At 39.5% G+C, this 22,946-nt stretch overlaps 1 protein-coding gene across 2 annotated transcripts in view; it reads left to right on the top strand.

Annotated features, from left to right (window-relative positions):
* DPYS (dihydropyrimidinase) overlaps nucleotides 1-22,946 on the top strand; it is a 109,117-nt gene that overhangs the window by 42,339 nt on the left and 43,832 nt on the right. For both annotated transcript variants that reach the window (XM_020970027.2, XM_078153701.1), the window contains exons 5-7: nucleotides 6,498-6,654; nucleotides 8,885-9,026; nucleotides 11,912-12,054. In XM_020970027.2, the coding sequence (XP_020825686.1) occupies nucleotides 6,498-6,654; nucleotides 8,885-9,026; nucleotides 11,912-12,054 (442 nt within the window). The remainder of the gene's footprint in view (nucleotides 1-6,497; nucleotides 6,655-8,884; nucleotides 9,027-11,911; nucleotides 12,055-22,946) is intronic.

Genomic DNA, 22,946 nt, shown 5'->3' with positions numbered 1-22,946 from the left:
AGACAGTGGGAGGAGATTAATGATAAAGATTTATCTATCTATCTTCCAAAAGTTGCTGAAACTACCTGGGTAGCTAGTGTAACAAAGACAATAATATAGTGAGATAGAAACAGCAGCATGGTACAGTAAATAGAAAGCTGGTTTTGGAGACGAAAGGTTTGGAGTCAGGATGATTGTCTCTGACAGCCTGGCTGGGTGACCCTGGACAAATCACTTAACCTGTCAGTGCCCTAGTCACCCTCTAAGACTCTGAGCTTCGGGACAGGTGCTGATCTGTCTTAGTAGAGGCAATTTATTAGTTGGGAGTCTGTTCTACAGGTTCTGTCTGTAAATACAGTAAGAATGGGTAGAGCATGTTTGATCATTCAAATGCTTTCTCTAGTAAGTGAGCACTAGAATGGAAAGTGCAAAAGCCCAAAAATGGATACCTTGAGGTGCACTGAAACTATGAAATATACAAAGAGGCATAGATTTAGAGCTGGAAGAGACTCAGGTCTCTGAGCACAATCTCCTCATTTTATACCTACATGATGAAAGTGAAGCCCAGAAATCAAAATGACTTGGCCATGGTTAATCAGGTAGAAGAGGCAAAATTGGAAAACCACCCCAAGTTCTCTGGCTCCAAGGCCACCATTTTTTTTGGCTAGGCAATGGGGTTAAGTGACTTGCCCAGGGTTACGCAGCTAGTGTTGTGTCTGAGGTCGGATTTGAACTCAGGTCCTCCTGAATCCAGGGCTGGTGCTCTGTCCACTGCGCCACCTAGCTGCCCCTCAAGGCCACCATTCTTCACATAATATCATGTCGCCTTGACATGAGCTTTGCCAAGGAAGAGAAAGTAGTAAGTGCCATGAGTAGTTCCCACCCTGAATTCCTCATCCTTTTTTATATACACCCAATCAATTATACATACAGCCTAATTTTCTAATCTATGGACTATTGGAATCCTTTGCTTATCCCTTTTGCTGCCGGTTTTTTTGGTCCCTTGACTGTTTTTGGTTTTTGTTTTTTTGGGAGGTTGACATTTTGGCTAAATGGACAACTGTCAGTGGGTTTCATTCCCCCCTACTGCCCACACCTCTCACCACCTCCACTCTCAGCATTAACTCAGAGAAGTGATAGTTGGCAGCACATTCTGAAAAGCAGCCTAAGATGTTCTAAGACGGGAAGAAGGATGACTGGGAAAATTACCTGTCATCAGATCTCAAAAGAATCCTGGCAGGAGCTGATCCTTTTTAATTCTTGCTGATAGCTATTAAAATGGTAGACCTTTTGCAACTACAGTCTTTTATTACCTTGATAGGACAAGTGATTGAATGGAACATGTGATAAGTATCTTTCTTCTGTGACAAAGCACCCTGGAAAGTACTGAGTTAGCAATTTGGGAAGTGATTGCAGATTAAGTCACTAACTTCCCATCGCTCATGTTATTGGGCACTTATTTTAAAAAAATAGAGACAATTTTTGCCTCCTCCTTTAGGGGATAGCAAGGACACATCAGGGTGATTCTTCTGCATCCATAACAATTTTTCCTGTGCAAGTATGTTCCTTCTATCTGAGTAAAACATTATGGTCCTTTTACCTTCTATGAAGTTAGAGAAAACATTCTATTCCTCCCTATTTGATTCAATAGCCCATTTTTCACAGTAGCTGTTCCAAATTGAGTTTTTCCTCATCTCCCACCAAACGCCCTCTCTCATTCTCTCAACCAATCTTATCTCATAGTTCACTAAAAACTGACATTTACAAAAAACTCCCTATTTCCCTCTGCCTCCTCCTCATTTCGTATCACTCAATTTCCTCTACTACGTCCTCCTTGCTTCTAGTCTCTGATGAAGAGGTGGCTTTTCTCCTTGCCCTGACAAACCCCTCTACATTCACGAATGATCCTATGCCAGAAAATTGCCCAAACTATCCTTCCCGCATTCTCTCTTATCTTCAGTCTCTATCTCCTGGATAATTCCTTGCTGCCTACGAACACACCCATGTCTCCTTCATCTTTAAAAAATACCCTCACTTCTTCTAACCATCCCTCTTAGCTATTTGTCCTTTATCTCTTCTCCTTTTCAAGGCTAAATGTCTTGGAAAAGTCTTCTACAATCTACAATCTATGCCTCCACTTTATTTCCTCTCACTCTCTTATAAAATTTCTATAGTCTGTTTTCTGATTTTACCATTCAATTAAAACTGCCTCTCCAAAGTTACCGATGATCTCTTAACTGCCAGATCTAATGGCCTTTTCTCAGTCTTCATCCTCCTTGACTTCTATGCAACCTTTGACACTGTTGATGACCCTTTTTTCTCTTTGATACTCTCTTTGCTTTCTCCTGGCTCTCCTGTCTGACTGCTACTTCTCAATCTCCTTTGCTAGATCTTCATCTAGATTGTGCCTAATACCTGTGAGTGTTTCCCAAGCCTCTGTCCAATGCCCTATTCTCTTTCTGTGCTATTTTGCTTAATCTCATTAGTTTCCAAGAATTCAATGATCTTCTCTAGGCAGGTGATTCTCAAATCTGTTTATCCAGCTCTGACTTCTAGTCTCACATATCTAACTGCCTGCTGGACATCAACATCTTAAACTCAACGTGTCCACAACAAAATTCAGTATTTTCCCCCAAAACCTTTCCTTCTACCTAACTTTGCTATCACTGTTGAGAGCACTACAATCCTATCCACCTAAGTCTACAACCCCAGTGTCATCCTGGACTCTTCTCACTCACCCAACATATATAACCCACTGGAAAATCTTGTCATTTCTACTCTTTTGATACCTCATGTATATCCCCTTCTCTCCAATCACACAACCCCAATCCCAATTCAGACCTCTATTAACCCTCACCTGGACTACTGCAAGAATTACCTTTTAATTGGTCTCCCTGCCTCAACTCTATTCATTTCAATCCATCCTCTTCTACTCAGCTGTCAAGGTTCTAAAGTCTCAATTTGATCATATTTTCTACCTGCTCAAAGAGCTTCAATGATTTCCTCCTCCCTCTATCATCAAACATGAAACTCCTCTGTTTAGCATTTAAAATTCTTTATAACCCAGCCCCTTCCTACATTTCCAGCTTTCTCATATCTTTCTATTCTCCAGACACCGTACAATTCAACTACATTGACTTACTTGCAATTCTGGAAAAAGAAGCCTATTTCCCACCTTCATTCCTTGGACTAGCTGTCCCTCATGCCCAGAATGTTCTCCTTCCCCTCCTTACCTCTTAGCTTCTCTGGCTTCTTTTGAGACTCAATTCACATCTTAGCTTCTGTAGGAAGCCTTAGCTCTTTCAGCTGCTAAAACCTTCCTCTTTCAGATTACCTTCACATACTCTGTCTATATATCGTATGTACCTCCATATTTACATGTTTTCTCTCCCACTACACACCTTGAGAGAAGGGACTAGAGTTTTTCGTTTACTTTTATTTTGGTTTTGTTTTAGGTTTTTCTTTTTCTCTTTTTTTTTTTTGCTTTTCTTTGGCATGTAGTAAGTGCTTAAGAAATGCTTGTTAACTAAATGATTTTATGAAGTTGGTAGCACCTTCCTCCTTAGTTTGGGTTAAAAATCAAGACTCCTAGGTGACTGCAGGGGCAGAATGTTGCATGTATAGTCAGACATGATTACTGTACACTGTTTTGTTTTTTTTTTTTTTTGCTTTACTGTTTTTCTATATTATAAGAGAATGTTCAGTTCTAGGGGCATGGAGGAAGAAGTAGGATGGTTATATCCAGAATTTACAGATATTAGCTAGATGGACAGTTTAGAAGGACTTAAAAACAACAATACCTACTTTTCAAAATGGTGACTACTCCTTCAACAAGCCAGAGAAAGACCACTGAAATCACAGAGTTTGAAGAGACCTCAGAGATAATATGATTTCCAGTCTCCTTACCCTCCTGGTGACCCTCCTCCTTTGAGACACAGTAGAAAGGATGTCAATGGTATCGTCTTCTTTGTGTGGAACAGGAAACAGACCCAAAGGCATAAAAGAATTTGTCATAGATGAGTAACAATTTTGACAGCTGGAAGCCATCTGCTTTCAGTCCCCTCCAGAATGCAACATTTACTTTAGTTATCTAGGAACTCTGGCTAGCTACTATTAACCAACAGACAATTTGATGTAGTGGATAGAATGCAGAGCTTGGCATTAGGAAAACCTGAGTCCAAATTCTACCTGTGATACTTAATAGCTTGTACATGGGCAAGTTATTTCAGTAAATTTATAAATAGTTATTAATAGCAATTAATTAACATTTATTATCGAAGTAATTTGATTTCTCTGACCTTCAGGCAACTTCCTTGGACTTATCTACTAAGTCATGGAAGGCTTGTCATGGTGCATTGGTGGAGGGGTTCTTATACTGGTAGTTCTCCAGACTGATAAAATCATAGATTTCACTTACTTAGTTAAAACTGGCATTTGAGTAAACCAAATGGACTAATTTGGCCAAGCCAGTGTCTTCCTATAGGAAATTACCTTCACTCTACTTCTGCTTGGAGGATTTAGTGCAGGGGTAAGCAAAGTCCTTTATTTAAAAATATATATATATATATATATATATATATATATATATATATATATATATATATAAAATACAAGCTAGAGGACCATACAAAAACAGGAAGAGGGCCAGTTTTGTCCACAGTGGTAGTTTACTAACCCCTCATCCATTGGATAACCATGAATGCTAACCAGAAATAGGATCTGCATTCCAAATAAAAATTCATTTTGTACCTATACTTTTATGTCTTTGATAAACTTTCATTCTATGTGCTCTCAGAAGTTTGTCTGAAAAAGAAGTGGGGCTTTTAGTGAACTGTAAGCTCAATGTGAGTCAATAATGTCATGTGGTCAAAAATCTAATGCAATCTTGGCTTCCTTAAGAGAAGCAGAATAAGGAGGGTGTAGCTATTGGATAATATCTCCAGAACTAGAAAGGACCTCAGACCCCATCTAGTCCAATACCCTCCTTTTGCAGATGAGGAAGGCAAGCTAGGTGGCACAGTGGATAGAGTACTGGACCTGGAATCAGGTAAACTTGAGTTCAAATCCTGCCTTAGACACTGGTGACCCCAGACAAGTCATAACTTCTGGCGGTCTCCATTTCTTTGTTTGTAAAATGGGGATGATAGCACCTACCTCTCAGGGTTATTGTGAAGATGAAATGAAATAATATTTGGAAAGCACTTTGTAAACCTTAATGTATTCTATAAATTCGAGCTATTATTAAGGCCAGGGAAGTTAAGGGACTTGCCTATAGGTTGGTCACACAGTAAGCATTACAGGTAGGATTTGAACCCAGGGCCCCTGACTACAGAGCCACTTTTTTTCCCATGCTGTACTACCTAGCTAGCTTGCAGAGTCCTGCTGTAATGGGCCACTTCTGCAATATTGTATTCCATTCTGGGCACCACAACTTAAGTTCATTGATTAGATGGATAGTATCCAGAGGAGAGCTACCAGGACAGTGAAGGGCCTTGAGTCAATGTCATCAGAAGACAGGTTAAAGGCACTGAAGATGTTTAGCCTGGTGAAGAGAAAACCTAAAGGGGACATATTATATTCATATATTGCAAGAGCTATGACATAGAAGAGGGGATTTAAGCTTGTTCTGTTTGGCCCCAGAAGGCCAAGGCAGGAGAAATAGATGGAAGTTGCAGAGAAGGAAGTTTGGATTGAATGCCAGGGAAAACTTCTTTACGAATGTTGCCGTTCAGTTGTTTTTCCGCCATGTCTGACTCTTCATGACCCTGTTTGGGGTTTTCTTGGCAGAGATACTGTTGTGGTTTGCTATTTCCTTCTTCAGCTCATTTTACAGATGAGGAACTGAAGGACAAACAGATTGAGTGACCAGCCCAGGGTCACACAGCTAGTAAGTGTCTAAGGCCAGATTTAAATTCCAGAGGAGTCTTCCTGACTCCAGGCCTGGTTCTCTGTCCACTGAATCACCTAGCTGCCCTTTACAATGAGAAGTGTCAAAAATGGACATAGCCTGCCTAAGGAAGTGGGGAGTCTCCCCTCCCCTACAAGCAGGGGCTGGGTGACCACTTGCCTGCTGCATTATTCCTTTCAGATGCCTTGCAGGTATGGGCTAGACTCTGAGGTCCTTTACATTTCTAAAATTTTCATATGAATCTGTGTGTGACACAAACCCCTCTTTGAGTGTGTGTCCCTGGTTAGGATTTTATTATCAACGGATGATGTTTTTGCTAGCGTTGAATAGTTGAGCTATTGTTGTCGTTAGCTGCTCATGTTTTAAAGGAAAATTCTCATTGAATTTCAAGAACTCTTCTTGACGACCCAGACGTCACCCGTTAAAATTCTATATCTCCCATGCTATGAAGTGTACCTCCTCAGATGCAGTTAAAGGCAGCAGATATATGCATATATGGACTTTAATGTCCTCCCTCCCCTTTTTTTCCTCAAGGGGAAAGAAGAATAGCATACCCTACATTTACATGCTAATGAAACTTCTCATTGACACTTGTGTTTGCACTTTACAGGAAAGGTGGTCTTCGGGGAGCCGATAGCTGCTGGTCTTGGAACAGATGGGACTCACTATTGGCATGAAGAATGGCATCATGCTGCCCACCATGTCATGGGACCCCCGCTAAGACCAGATCCTTCAACTCCTGATTTCCTTATGAATCTACTGGCTAAGTAATCATTCATCAGAGGTCATGAACACTGTGCCCATGTAAAGTGGTGTAGTGGAGACAGCAAGATGGAGTAGGGAAGATTTGGAGTCAGAAGGACTGAGTTCACATTCTACCCTTGCTATTCTATTAATTACCTTGCTGACCTTGGCCAAATCCCTTAACCTCTCTGAATCTCAATTTCCTCAGCAACAAAAGGAGGAGATTGGACTACAATCTCCAATGCTCCTTCCAGCTCTAAATCCTACGATCATATTCAATTCAATTCCATAAGTATTCAAGTACCTACTATATGCTACAATGAAAAATTAAACATTCTTCTTCATAGAGCTTACATTCTACAAGATCATAAAAGGCAGATAGATGGTACAGTGGATAGAGCACTGGCCCTGGAGCTAGGAACAGCTGAGTTAAAATCTGACCTTAGACACTTATTAGCTGTGTGATCCTGGGCAAGTCGCTTTGCCTCTCTCTGCCTCGGTTTCCTCAATAGTAAAATGAGAATAAATAATAGCACTTACCTCCCAGGGTGGTTGTGAGAATCAAATGAGATAATATTTGTAAAGTGTTTAGGACAGTAATTGGCATAGAATAATATTTAATAAAATGTTTATTCCCTTACCTTATATAAGTTCTATACAGATTCTTGGCTGGTCCACCAGATGCGGGTTGGAAGGTGTCTTATGTTTTCCAACTGCAATAGTTCAGACTCTTTTACTTCTCTCCCTTGAATCTCCCAGGTTACATCTGTTTTACCTGCCCTTACGGTGTTTGGAAAATCAGTTTGGCTAGGGAAGACCTCCTATTAGAATTCTCAAACTGATGTGTTCACACCCCCTCTGAATTAGAAGAAATCAGAGGATCTATTAATGACTTACCCCTTTTTAATTTTGTTTCCATATCCCTTTTAAAATATATTTTATCCCCTAAGCAGAGGTTTTTAACCTGAGGTCCAAAGATCCCTTTCAGGGGGTTTGTGAACTTGGCTGGGAAAAAAAATTATCTTTATTTTTGCTAAATCTTTGATAATTAGCATTTCCTTCAATTATTTAAAAACATTATCCCAAGAAGGATTTTTTAGATTTTACTGGACAATCAAAAGGGACCATGATACATACATAATAGATGAAGAACCCCTCGGCTAAAAGCTCTTTGTGGTATTTTATTGTCAAAATAGGTTTGAATTTTTCATTTCTAATAATGCTAATCCCTTATGTTTAACTAGATCTTTATAGTTTTCCAAGAGCTTTTGCACAGATTTTTTTCAATTCATTCTTAACCACAGTCTATCAGCCAATCAATTAGTATTTATTAAGAGCTTACTATGTGCTAGGCACCATACTAGACACTGGGGATATATGCAGAAATAATAAACAATCCCTATTCAAAAGAAGCCTCCATTCCAGTGGAAGAGACAACAAAAAAGGGAAGAGTAAAGAAAACAGGCATTTGTTAGATGCCTCCTATGCACCAGCCTAAGCATTTTACAAATATTATCTAGCCTGATCAACAAGAATACATCTAAGTATATACAGAATAAATACAAAGAGAACTAATACAGGTATATGCAAAGACTTTAGATACAAGGTAGTTTTGTAGGGAGAGTGCTGGCAGTTGGGGGGAATCCAGAAAGTCTACATACAGAAGATAATGCTTGAGCATGATTCTTTTTTTTTCTTTTTCATGAGGCAATTGGGGTTAAGTGACTTGCCCAGGGTCATACAGCTAGTAAATGTCAAGTGTCTGAGGCTGTATTTGAACTCAGGTCCTCCTGAATCCAAGGCCAGAGCTCTATCCACTGCGCCCCTAGCTATCCCTTTGAGCATTATTCTTAAAGGAAGAAAGAGACTCACCGAATTTGAGAACTGGAAGGCACTGATCCCATAAAGTTGACAAAACTGATATTACTATGCCCAGTTTCCACACGAAGAAGCTAAGGTGGAGAGAGTTTATATGTGTTTCCAAGGTGAGGCAAAAGTGCAGAGACTCTAATTCTAAGCCCAGTCTTCTTTCTATTGCATCACGCTTTCCCCAACAGGACTTTCTAAAATGGTGACATGCAAAAGGAAAAGACAAAATTCAGAACTAAAAGATGGCTAGCTACGTTCTTGGTTAAGCCAAGCATTCCCAGTTTGCTTATTGTCAAAATAGATCAGGAGGAGGGAAGCGCCATTGGGACACATCCCTTGAAAGACCTACTTTCTATGCCTTCTCATTCCCGTGTCTCTTTACAGTGATGATCTCACCACCACTGGGTCAGATAACTGCACTTTCAGCACCTGCCAGAAAGCCCTCGGGAGGGATGATTTTACCAAGATCCCTAATGGGATCAATGGAGTTGAGGATCGAATGTCAGTCGTATGGGAAAAGGGTGTGGTAAGTTTCATGAGATCATACCCAGGCATCCCCTCTTCTGTAGTCCTGAGCCTGTAACTCAGAGACCAGGGAGGAGTAAGCCTTCCCAGAAAAGTCCTCTCCTAGCTTCTACAGGGGTATGAAAATTAGCTCCCTCTATTATAGGGAAAGCCAGGGCACAGCTTTCTCTTTTGCACAGCTTGGGGACTCTAGTGCTTCATCACGCAGAGCTGTTAGAAGTTAATTAAGCTAATTATAGAACAGATGATGCTAAGTATATTCAAAGTCTTTGAGGTTAGAGGGCCTTTCAGCCTTGGTTTTCAGAAGCTTGAAATGACAAAACAAGACTTAAATGAGACATATTCTTCACAATAACACTCTTTCAGGAAATCCACAGTGCTGGCCTGTGGGATTCATGGATTCTGTGACTTGCAGTTTAAAAATTATTGTTTACAGACACATATAAATGATAAAACCAACCTAAGAGCACAAGCCTATAATGTCTCAGTCCAGAGATTTAAAACCAACCAAAACCATTCACAAAGGATTCAAACTCAGGTCTTTCTGATTCCAAGTCCAGCTATCTGTGTATTCCATCTGAAATGGGAACAATTTAAGCTATGTCCACCTAAGTGTACTCTGCACACAATGAGAAGTTTTCCACTTTGGAAAAATTATAATGGGGGGAGGGGATGGACATGTTTTTCTAATAAGTTGGACTATCTATGGCCATTAGCCAAGGAGGAAGATAGATGGTGAAGTGGCTAGAACACTGGGCTTAGAATCAGGAAGATCCCAAATTCAAATCTAGGCTCAGACGCTTACTACCTGTGTGACCTTAGGCAAGTCACTTAACCTCTCTTTGCCTCAGTTTCCTCAGCTGTAAAACAGGGATAATAATTGCACCTACCCCAGAGGGTTGTTGTGGTGATCAAATGAAATATTTGTAAAGTATAGTGCCTGGCACGTAACAAGCACTTAATAAATGCTATTTCCTCCTTCAAAATCCCTTCAGCTCTTGACCATAAGAGCAACTTATAAATGTTCTCTCTTCCTCCTTCACTGACCTCCTTTAATTTTGTAAGGATTGCTACCTTTTTCTTTGCTTTTGTCATGACATCACCCTTTTTCATCATCACCAACTTTAATTATGGGGCATAATTCCTATTTATAGATGATTTTTCATTGACACCAGTTTAGTCTGGCAGCCCCTTGATAACACCCAGAGGATGACCTCATTCCCAGCAGGACCATTCCCCTAGGTCACCTTGCAGCATGAATGATGTCTGAGGTCTCTAATAGGCAAGGAAGCCTAACTGTGGTTTATGGCTTTTTTAAGAACTTCTCTTACAGAGGATGACACATCTCTATCTCAGCCTCTTTTTCTGCTCTTTTCCACAGATTGATGAATTGTCCCTCTTACTCTGGGGACTTGTAGCCATCTGAACCCTGATTGTACTTTGACCTGATAGGTATTGGGCTTGTGAGGAAAAAGCTGGGCCTTCCTGAAACATGAGTCAGGGAGAAATAATATATTTTTTTTAATCAGAGGAAAGAGGATTTCAGCCATCCTCATTCATTGAATTACAAGGAAATGATCACTTTAATAAAATGCAAAATATTGCCAGACAGGGACTACGGATGTTATTACTCATGCTTAGCTGACTACAGATGCAGCTTCACTATGATTTTGGCAAATGTGGGAGACAGTGAGATTATTTTTTTCCCAAGGTGATACTCCTTATTTGCCGAAGACACGAGATTCATCAACATGGGCACTCATCAAACCATCTTGGATCCCAACCCTTCTGATGCTGTAGCAGACTTTCAAATGCCATAGCAGACAGGGTTGTTGTAATTGTTATTGTTGTTCTGGGTTTTTTTTCCCCATGGTCAAAACATGCATCAATCAACAATTAATCTGATGAATGTGCCTCTCAGGGCTTAGCCTGGCTGGTTGATTCTCAAATTCCAGGGGTGAAGTTTGTTTCTGGGACCAGGTGTGAAACTTTTCCAACTTGATACTGGAGTGGCTTGTCATTTCCTTCTCCAGCCCATGTTACAGATGAAGAACTGAGGCAAACAGGGTTAAGTGACTTATCTAGTGTCACACAACTAGTCAGCATCTGAGGTCAGATTTGAACTCAAGAAGAGTTGTATAGGCAGAATTGGCAAGAACTTAGAGTAGCATCCATGACACAAGGAATACCCAGAGGAGGACTTACCTGGAGAGAAGACCTGGACATTGACTCAGAAAGCTCAAGACCTTTGAATTTTGCACATGGTTGTACCTAGGGTAGCATTCATGATGTAGCAGAAATCAAACTAGATTTTGAGCCCAGAAGACCTGAGTTCAAGGTCCATTGCCTATGTGCAGATTCTTTGCATCCCAGTTTCCTCGCCTGTAAAATGAAAAGGTTGGATTAAATAATCTCTAAGGTTAAAAAAAAAAGATTGATTCCTAAGGTGGTTGTTGTATTCCATTATCTGGATCATGTTGTAGTCGTTCGAGACCAATAAATAGCCTAAAATAGGCTGAGATTACAGCATAAAATATTCATTACAATATTAGATGACTAAGTGGTGCAATGGATAGAACACTAGACATATAATCAGAAAGATTTGAGTTTGAATCCTACCTCAGACACTTAATAACTATGCGACCCTAGACAAGTCAATTAGTCTCTTCCAGTCTCAGTTTCCTCACCTGTAAAATGGGGATAATAATAGTACCTGTCCTCATAGGGTTGTTATGAGAATCCAGTGAGATAACATATGTCAAGTGCTTTGCAAACCTTAAGGGTAGTCATATGAATACTCTCAAATCCTCATATTTTTGTTAATAGGAGACTGTCATTGTATTTCTTCATTGGAATGATATTTTTTCTTTTTGAATTATGTTATAGCATAATGGCAAAATGGATGAAAACCGATTTGTTGCTGTCACCAGCACGAATGCCGCTAAAATCTTTAATCTTTACCCAAAGAAAGGAATAATTGCTGTCGGATCTGATGCTGACATTGTTATTTTGGACCCAAATGCAACAAGGTGAGGTACAAGGCCGCCTGTGTCTGGGCTTTATGGGGGACTGTATGCCTGGCACAAGGTTAAGCATCGTGGAGACAAAGGCAAAACCAGCTCCCGTCCTCAAGGACCCTAAATTCTACTGTGGGGATTCAATGTGTTCACAAATAAGTCATTCAGAACACGTACAAAGTAAATACAAAGCGACTGAGGGGAAGAGGGAAGGTGGCCCTAAATTGTAGTTGTTATTTGTCCTTCTTTCTCGAAGGGGACCATGACATCATGGATATGACGCCATGACATTCAAGTGAATTGGTTTTAAGTGGGGGAGGGCTGTGCAAGGTCACCAGCCTCACTTCCTCCTCCAGAGCCATCTGGATCCAGTGGCCAGATATAGATCAGGATGACTGGAGATAGCCCCCAGTGGACCTAAATAGAAAAATCGAGAAAGAACTCTAGAAGGAGACAGCACTTGATCTGAACCACTAAGGGCTCTTGAGGTTCAAAGAGTAAAGAAGTAGTGAGGAGCACGTCAGGCTTGCAGGACAGATTGTACAAAGGTGGGAAGTGGGAGATGGCATGCCCTGATCATCCTGCAAATTTGTAAAGTAATTAGATTGTATGGGGCTGTCTCCCATCAAGTGACATGCGTAGAGATTCTCAGACACTTCTGAAATCTTACATTAAAAGAAATACATGTAAAAAACTTAGACAAGTTCATTTGTATGTTATTGACTAAAACAGATATTCCGGGCAATTTCTCAGAAATTTATTGTATATGAATATACTGTTTGTGATTTAACCAAAGACCTAGAGTGCAAATAATAGAAATGTAGAGAGTTAAGAGAAATAATAAAAATCTAGGGCTCATAAGATCCTAGATTAGAGTTGGAAGTGACCTTGTAGACCATCAAATCCAAACTTCTTGGGGGGGGGTTGGGTTTTTTTGGGGGGAGGCAGATGAGGAACTGAGGCCTAGAAATCTTAAATGATTTGAATGACTTGCCTAAGGCCACACAGGTAGTATGTAATATAGCCAGGTCCTGTAATTCTAGTGGTGGTTTCCTCTTTTGCCTTTAAAAAAAAAAAACTAAAGGGGAAACTGGAAACTTGGAATAATTATATCCATTTTTCTACTTTAGGAAGTAGAAAATAAAATGGCACAATAGAAATCATATTCCATTTGCTTCTAATAGGGGACCAAATTCACCACTTGGCATCATCTTCAACCCAGAATTCCCTGTGCACATCAGCTTTTCTTTTCTAATTTCCATTGTTCTGTAGTAATATTGGAGGTCCGCTAACAGAGAAAACCATAGAATAGGGACTGCAGCTTTGTTAATTTACCTTATTATTAAGCTTTTAACAGATGGGACAACCATAGTGAGCCTCACATTTTTCATGTGTTTTAATGTCCTGTGATTGCTAGAAAGAAAGTTAGAAATGTTTCAACAAGTTTTGTATAAATAAGTATGAGACCTAACAATGGTAGGCTCTGCCATCATTCAGTAAATTACTATGTAATTGGGCAAGTCAATTGACCTCTGTGGCCCTCAGTTTCCTCATCTATAAATTAGGGTAGTGGATTGGATGGCCTCTGAGGTTACTTTCCATTCTAGATCTATAATAGGCACTATGAGATAGGACAAAGAAATAGAAGGCAAGCTCCCTGTCCTCCAACGAGCTTGATGTTGAATTCCCATTGATAGAATACAGCATTGGGACCCACTTTATATAGTTGATTGAGGGGTCAGAGCGGTGACATCATCATTTGTCCACTGGTCAGCTAATAGAGTAGGTCCATGTTTGCCTGAAGATAAGACATAGTCACTGAGGAGAAACAGTACAAAACATTCTCCTTTGATTTACCTCTTTAGGCCTACTATGAATAAAGACCAAAACATAGCTAAGTGGGAAGACCATCCAATTTGGGAATAGAAAATTTGGACTTGAATTCTGACTCTGCTGCTTATTAACTATGTAACTCTACATAAATCTGATCACTTGCCCTCTCTGGGCCTCAGTTGTTGTTTATTTTTTCATGCCACAAAGTTTGGACTAGATCAGTGGTTTTCAGAGTCTCAGAGTACCATCAAATTCTTAAATATTATTGAGGACCCTCTAAGGAGCTTTTATTTATGTGAGTTATAACTATTGATAATTACTATATTAGAAATTAACATATCTTGGTATTGTTAGAAAAATAATTTTGATCACATAAACCCCCTGGAAGGGTCTTGAAGACCCTTAGGGGGCCCTGGATCACATTCTGACAACTGTTGGGCTGGAATTGATGACCATAGAGGTCACTCTCAGCTCCACATGTGATTTCCCAAATCTGGCAACAAATGGTAGTTGATGGGCCACAGGAGTAGCATGATGCTACTTCTAGCCCTAAAAAAAAAAAACCCAAAACACCTTAGACTACTTCTTATTGCCAATTCTATGATTCATGGTATGGAATATACAAAGTATAAATGGTTCATTCATTAAAAAAAAAGTCTACAGGTGCTAATTGGGCAACATTTAGTTCTCCAGTTATTTTCTTTTTTTAACAGTTATTTTCTTAATGATCAATAATCAATTTCTCAATAATCAATAATAACCAAATGAGAGGGTTGGGCATCAGTCATAGAAGACATAGGTAATCTCTATGGTGCCTTGCAAATTTGAGAGCTAGGATCATCGAGGTGGCATGGTGGATAGAGTGCTGGACCTGGAGTAAAGAAGACCTGAAATCAGATCTAACTCTGTGACTCTGGGAAAGTCACTTGGCCTCAGTTCCTTATCTGTAAAATGGAGATAATACTAACCCCTATATCCAAAGGTTCTTGTGAAGATTAAAAAGATGAGATAATATTTGTAAAGCACTTTGTAAACCTTAAAGTGCTAAAGAAATAGTACCTATTAGTATTATTATAAACTATTAATGACAGTTAATATTATTATAGAACAACTCCCAATAATGTGTAAGCTCTTCGAGGACAAGGGCTACTTCATTTTTGACTTTGTGTCACATTTACATGCGGTGTATGTTTAAGGCTTCACATCTCATAGTAGAAGGCATAGGTACCCCAAAGGAACCACCATGCGGTCCTATTAGATTAATCTCTTTTTTTTAAGGGGAAGGGGGGAGAAGAAATACATTTCCCCAACTCAGTATTTTAGCTCTTCAGCCCCAGTGGGTTCAATTCCATTTATACAAATGAGACTCATAATAATGGCACTTTTAGATCTTAATTTAGCAAAAATAAATAATAATACCATCTTAAGTACTCATGTATTAAAGTAAATGTAGGAATAATAAATATGTTACAAATCATACATAAGCCTAGATCACACTCTTCTACCAATGCACCCAGTATCCATGGGGGAAGAGTGGGTACACAGAAATCTGCCACGAAAGTACATGGGGGAGGAAAGCCCATGCCTGCAGGGTAATCCCTAACTCTGCACTGCCAGCTTGGGTGTTACTGGTCTTACATACAGGAACATCTACATCCTACAAAACCACTTCTTTGTTAACTTCTGGTCTGCTGATCTTTAGTGCTCTCCAGCTGGGCAAATCCTGTTCCATTCTGGACCTGATGTAGCAGTTGCAAGAGCTCTTTCAACTTACAAATTACCCTTAAAAGGGTGTTGGAAAGGTGCTACAGTATTTAATTGGAAAATGTTCCCTTTAAACCAAAGAACTACAAATATCCCAAGGCTATCTATCTCTGGACTATATAGATAAGAACAAGCCAGCTTATGAAATGGGGATAATAATAGCCTATGGAACAACTAGATGGACACAGTGGATAAAGTGCCAGGCCTGGAGTCAGGAAGACTTGTCTTCTTGAGTTCAAATCCAGCCTCAGACACTTATTAGCTGTGTGACCCTAGGCAAGTCATTTAATCCTGTTTGCCTCAGTTTCCTCATCTGTAAAAGAAGGAAATGGCAAACCAAACCACTCCAGTATCTTTGTCAAGAAAACCCCAAATGGGGTCACAAAGAGTCAGACACAACTGAATAACAATGACAACCATAGCCCCTACCTCCTGGGGTTGCTGTGATGATTTTTAAAATTGGGATAATATTTGTAAAGTATCCACTCATCAGGATATCGTGTCATCCAATCAGATTGGAACAAATAGAACAGCTCAGGTTTGACTCTCTCATCAGTGCTCCTAGTCAGTTTGTCACCTACCACAATCTTCATAGTCCAGTTACAGCTCAGCATTTCCTCCCATGCAAGAAAACAACTACAAAGCTTGCATTTCCTCATCCTCCCCCCTGTTTTTTCTTCTCAAACAAGAGAAGGCAGCAAGGACAGCTGAAGCTTCTGAAAAGCTTCATCTCCCCTGTTGAAGGGCACCAAAGGACAGTAGCCAGAATGAAAACTCTTTTCCAAACCAGCTCCACTCTTGAGTCAACTAAGAAACTAGAAGCCAACACTTTCTTGTCAGCTGAATATTCCTATTGCTGATTTCTTCAAACAGCTGTGATGGGGGTGCTTTCCCACCCCCTCTGAGTCTTTCCTCTCCTACTCAGTTCTTCAATTGTCTTCCCCACACACTTTCAGTGCCTTAAATCAGAGCATCCTGGTAGTCAAAATTCATCTTTCCCTTATGAGGTTAAAAACTCAGCAAATCTCCACCATGAAATCAAATTCTTATTTAATCATCCCTTAGTCTCCAAACAGATATGTGACTTTTTCATCTTATGAATTTTATCCTCTTAAGTCTTAAAACAATTACATGCAAATGAGCTGAGGGACTACAATGCTCTACATCTCCAACCACTAATCAGTTTTCAAAACAATCCTCCGAGTCTATATTACAAACTCTTTCTTCATATTCACATTTTATCAGTTTTTAAGAAATATAAGTTCTTTCTCTGCCCCTTTTAGCCTATCAATAATTCATATGCAAACCAGGCATCACCCTACATCCTTTACAAAGTTATTTAAGCCTTTATATTTATACCACAATAAACTTCTAAAATCTTAGCTGAAGAGTGGGTTTCTTTACATACATATTTTAGCAGTTTTTATTAAACCAGAGTTCTTTTCCTACTCTTTTCAGGCATCAAACCGTTCAGCTATGAAAGAGGCAATACCTTATATCCTTTACTAGTTGATTTTTCCCTTTTTCTTTACACAAAAATATTTTTCTGTTTCTCTCAGCATCAGACTGAGCCATATGAAAGGCCAGTGCCTTAAAGGGACAGTACCTTACATTTTTAACCTCAGCATGAAACACAGTACTCAGCATATAGTAGGTATTTCATAAATTTTCATTAAATGATTGCATGAACCAAACATTAAAAGGTTGGTTTATACAGTTGTTAAATTATTTCAGTGCCTTCCATCTTGCATTTTGGCCATGACCCTGATCTGGCAATCTTGAATGTTTGAGGCTACTTGTACCTAACTTTTCTATTTATTACTAGTGCTCATAAAATTTTGTTTTTAAAAGGAGATTTAAAATATTAGCTAGACAAAGAGTTTGGGATAATTCATGGCCTTGAGCTGGCTATACTTTTCTGACCAAGCTTTTACATTTCTAGTGCCCCAAAAGGCATTGGGGCTAGCCCATAGGTACCTGGCCAAGGCGATGCCTTTCAGAATTCAGGTGGCTCCATGAATTACTGGGACCAGATAAGGTTTTTTAAATGGTTTGTTTGGCTTAAGGGGATAACAGTACTCTCAGAAAGCACAGGATGCTTTTTGAAATTATCTTTCCTACAATAGAGGAAAGAAGCAGTGAATGAAAATATTAATCTATTTTAAAAACAGCTTCCAGATATATAGGAATAATTCTGTTTTGCATATGTACAACTCTCAATCCTTTTCCAAAATGCTTTCCCACACATCTTCTCATTTGGCATGTGGTAGAGTAGAAAAGAGCATTGGCTTTAGAGTCAGAGAACCTGGGTTTGAGTCCTAGCTCTGCTTGTGTGACTTGGGCAAGTCACTTCTCTCCAAGCCTCAGTTTCCTCATCTGCAAAATGATAGGTTGGACTAAATGATCTCAAAGGTCCCTTCTAGTTCAGAATGTATGATCATAGAAGGTTCACAACTATACTGTGAGGGAGTTATGGGTCAGTCAATAAGCACCTACTCTGTGCCATGCACTATGACTAGGAATACAAAGAAAGGTAAAAGATAGTCCTCTCTCAAGAAGCCTATAGCCTAATTGTGCGTTTTGTGTGTGTGTGTGTGTGAATGACAACATGCCAACATCTCATGTACAAACAAGACATATACAAAATAATCAACAGAGGGCAGAAACCAACAGGGAGTTTGAGAAAAAGCCTCTTGTAGAAGGTGGGATTTTAGCTAGGACTTGAATGAAGCCAGGAAAGCCAGGATGCAGAGATGGGAAGGAAAGAGCATCCCAGGCATAGGGGATAGAGGGTGAAAATTCCTGAAGTTGGGTTGTCTTGTGTGAGGAACAGCAAAGAATTGGATCATAAAGACAAGGAAAGTGTAAGGTGTAAGAAGACTGGAAAGATAGGAAAGGGCCAGGTTATGAAGGACTTTGAATGCCAAAGAGAAAATTTTCTATTTCATCTTGGAGCTGATAGGATGCCACCAGAGCTTTTTGAATAGGAATGTAGAAGAGGGGCGAATGACATGGTCAGACCCATGTTTTAAAAAACACATTTTGACAGCTGAGGGGAGGGTGGACTCTGGAGTAGGGAGAGACTTGTGGCAGACAGACCAACCAGCAGGGAATTGCAATAGTCAAGGCATGACTGTATTCAGGGTGGTAACACCATCTGACTGATGAGGAAGCTGAAATGCAAAAAGGTAAAGTGTCTTGTTCAGAGCTAAACAGTAATGTTATTGGGCCTGGAACCCAGATTTTATGACTTCTAACCCAATACTCCTATCACTATACTATGGTGTCTTTAATAAGGGCACAGAAACTTTATTGTAAATTTAAGAAGCCACTCAAAGGAAATTAGATGATGTAGCAACAAAGAAGATCAATAAAATTTTGGTCTTTCTTTTTTTTAAAAGAAGCCAGTCAGTGTTTAATTTAAGTGTACTAACAAAATGGTTCATGTTTGCTGATCTGCTAAAAAGCTGTTTTGTATGCAAATATGGTTGATATTCTCATTCCCAATATTGTGAAGGAGTCCAATAAACCTTTCCCTGTCATTTTTATTTAAATTAGATACCAAAGTCTTTGACTTTTTTTTTTGATGCCTAAACACTATTCTTCAGGACCTCTCTCACTGTCTTTAATTTCCAAATTAGGTTCCAGTATTGCTTTCAGAGCATTATCTTCCTTAGACAATTGGACAAGGAGAAATGGCCTGAACTGTGAATAATGCACTTACTTCATTTACCATATATTGTTACTTTGAAGGTATTTATAGACTGTGATTATGTCTCTTTGAGTCATCTGGTTTCTGGTTACAGATATTTAGGTTCCTTCATTTCTCACAGGTTTTAGCTACCCATTCCTATAACATTGCTTTGTCTTTTGTTTTTCTTCCCAAGTTTTAATTGTTCCTTCTGAATTGTGTGTCAAGATCCAGGTGTGTTTCCCTCCCCACTGGTATCTCAACCTCTACCACAGTCCACTCCAGAATTTATATATTACCCACCTTATTCTGCTCTGAAATTTTCCGCAATTAAAATCTAAGAAATGGCTTAAGGGCAAACTCAGAATTTATGTAGTTTTCTGTTTTTCATTCATCTCTCTGAATTCTAAATCCTTTCTTACTCAATAGTTGTCCTTTATGCAATGACAGTTAAGGAAAATTGAACATTTGTTTTTCCTTATGTTTAAGTTCAGGGGTAAACATGAACAAAACATTTAGCTTTTTAATGCTCGTCCTCTTTTTTTTTTAAGTACATACATATATATGTTATAGGATATAGGCAGTGTTGTTTGTAAAGAGCTGACCTTAAAGCCAACAAATTCCAGGTTCAATGATAAATGATGACTCTGTGACCCTGGATAATGTCACTTAACTTCTTATTGCTCTAGGCAATTCTCTACAATGTAGAGAAGGGATTGATTTGCATTTAAAGAGGAGTTTCCTCATCAGAGAGATTTTGTTGTTCAGTCATTTCAGTTGTATCTGATTCTTTGTGACCCCATTTGGGGTTTCCTTGGCAAAGAAACTGGAGTAGTTTGCCATTTCCTTCTCCAGCTCATTTCACAGATGAGGAAACTGAGGCAAACAGGGGTTAGTGACCTGTCCAGGGTCACACAGATAGTGTCTGAGGCCAGATTCGAACGCAGGAAGTTGAGTCTTCCTGACCCCAAGCTTGGCTCTCTATGCACTATGGCGCCACCTAACTGCCCCATCTGAGAGTAAAATAAGATACCATTCCAATCACAATCCATATATTATATGACACATATTTATTTCTATTTACATTTAGTTTCTCAGTTTATGATTTCAAATGTGTTCAATTTTGACTTGGTTTCGATATATTCAGTTAACTGTTATGGTCCAGTCTTTAATTATTAGTCCAAATATTAAATGGCACACATTTTCTGCTCTTTTTTCTTGAGGGATTGTAGTGCCTCATTTAGTTGCCTTCTCCACTTGGGGTATTTGCTAATCAGACATGTACAGTGTTACTTCATCAACCAATCAAACCTGGGATTTCTCCCATGGCTGTGAACCTTGTCAGATTATATTTAATATTAGGTGAAAAGGACATTTGAATAATAATATTTTCAAGGAACCAGCTTTATGCAGAAATACATAATCATGATAAGAAAAGCAGTAAGTTGGGCAGAAACCCATCTTTAAAAGAAACATTTCTTTGAAGTTTGACAATTATTAGACCCTCTTCCTCAATGGGTGATATAACATGTAGAGAGCAGGCCAGAGAATTGGGAAGACCTTGGGTTCAAGTCTCACTTCTGACATGTACTGGCAAAAATGTGACACCACCCCTGAACTCTGGCTCAGTTTCTTCTTCTATAAAAAAAAAAATGGAGATAATAATAGCACCTCCCTCCCAGGGTTGTTGTAAGGATAAAGTGAGATAATTTGAAAAGTACTTTACAAATCTTAAAGCCCTATATAGATGGTAGCTATTATTATTATTATTGTTTTTGTTGTTACAAGCCTCAAGGGCCTATAGAAATGTCATTAATAATGTTTATTACTGCCTCTTCCCCGTTCAGCTCCGCAGCAATTTCTGTTACTGACCTTGACTTCCACCTAAGACATCACTACCACCTGCTCCTTTCATTTCCCAGCCTGTGTTGCTTGTACTACAATCCTGTGCCCATCCTTACCCTGGCTCTGGAAGTTCTGAATTAGTGCTATTTGAGGACTGTAGGGCTAGATGAAAAGGACCAAGTTGATCATCAATCTCATGTATCCATTTTTGCTCCCTGATGTATATATATTTTCCAAATGGGTGATTTTGTGGTAATGCAGTAGCCAAACTAGGGAAAGAAAGAAAAGAGTCCAAGGACAAACTAAAATATTCTCGTGAGATTTATTGAAAGCTATTCTTGACATCTGACCAAGGCTTCAGCAGGGATAGAGTCAGGGAATGTTGTAATTCTTCAAGTCTGTGTCTTGAGGGGGACATCCACTAGCTGACTGGGCAACTTTGGTGTCAGATCTGGTGGGAGTGAGGAGTAGGAAAGGAATGGGAGGACAGAAGCAATGGGGAAGGCCCAATCTCTGCCATGATATAGTGATGCTTAGCCAATTTCCCTTACTTCTCAGGGTCTCTAGAGCAACATCTGTTCCCTCCATTCCCAGATCGCCACTTTGGGATCTCAGCACTATAATTGATTGAGGGAATAAAGGAGGAAAGAGTCTGACATCCTGTGGCTGACTGCGCAGATTCACTGAGGGAGAAGGAGTGGATAGATGGAAGGCAAAGGGCTTCTTCTGGCCAGCCTCATAATGGTTTCAGGTTTATGCTATGATTGAAGTAACTTTAGTAAAAGGTGCTCCAAGTGAGTGTTATTTTCATCATATCATGTTGTCTTTCCTAGCTAATTGTTACTCAGATTTATATTATTCTGCAAGGTGTTTTGTTTTGTCCAGCCCTGTGGTTTCATTGGTATAGGGAACTTCCAGTAGGAAAACTCCCTTTGCCAATGCAGATTTGCAACTAGGTCTTAGCGACCTACCCAGGTCAACTGAGAGGTTAAGTGACTAACTCAGAGTCTCTTAACCAGTTTCTGTCCAAGGTAGGAGTTGAACCCAAGTCTTCCAAGCCCAGCTTTTTATCTCCTAAGCCATGTTACCTCTTAAAGGCTTGCAAAGCACCACTTTTCAAAAGAACACTGTGGAGTAGGTGGTGAAAATGTCATTATCCTCATTTTACAGAAGAAGAAACACTGGCTCAGAGGTTAAATGACTTGCCCAAGGTCGCGCCCTTCATTAACAGAGGTAAAAAAAAACCCAAATAAACAAACTTCCTAATAGAAATTCAACCTAAAGAAGATTTAAGCATTTAGCAAAAAGTTCAATTGTACAATTGCAAATAGAATAATTAAGTTAGAATGGGTTGATAGTGAACTAGTAATTATATTGGCGTAGAACCTTAAGGTTTGTGAAGTGGTTCACAAATATTTGCTCATTTTGCCCTTGTCACAACCCTGAGATGTAGGTGCTGTTATAATTCCTATTTACAGTTGAGGAAACTGAGGCAAGTGAAGGTTAAATGACTTACCTAAAGTCACATGGGAGTCAAAAGGCCTGGTTTTTTTGTTTTTTTTTGTTTTGCCCTAGCTGAGGTGACCTTGGGCAAGTTGCTTCACTCTTATGTGCCTCAGTTTCCTCAGCTGTAAAATAAGAGAGGTCAGATGAAATGACCTAATTAATGCTCTTGTTCAATAACTTGTAGAAAATGCTATGAAGCTGCTGCATTGAGATTTGAGCAATTCCAGAAAAATCCTGAAGGGGGTGCCCACCACCCACCACTGAA

This window comes from Phascolarctos cinereus, unplaced genomic scaffold (assembly GCF_003287225.1).
Source record: "Phascolarctos cinereus isolate Bilbo 61053 unplaced genomic scaffold, phaCin_HiC Scaffold_4;HRSCAF=312, whole genome shotgun sequence".
NCBI classification, from domain to species: Eukaryota; Metazoa; Chordata; class Mammalia; order Diprotodontia; family Phascolarctidae; genus Phascolarctos; species Phascolarctos cinereus.
Note: the sequence above shows the minus strand (reverse complement) of the source record. Positions and strands in the feature narration are given on the sequence as shown.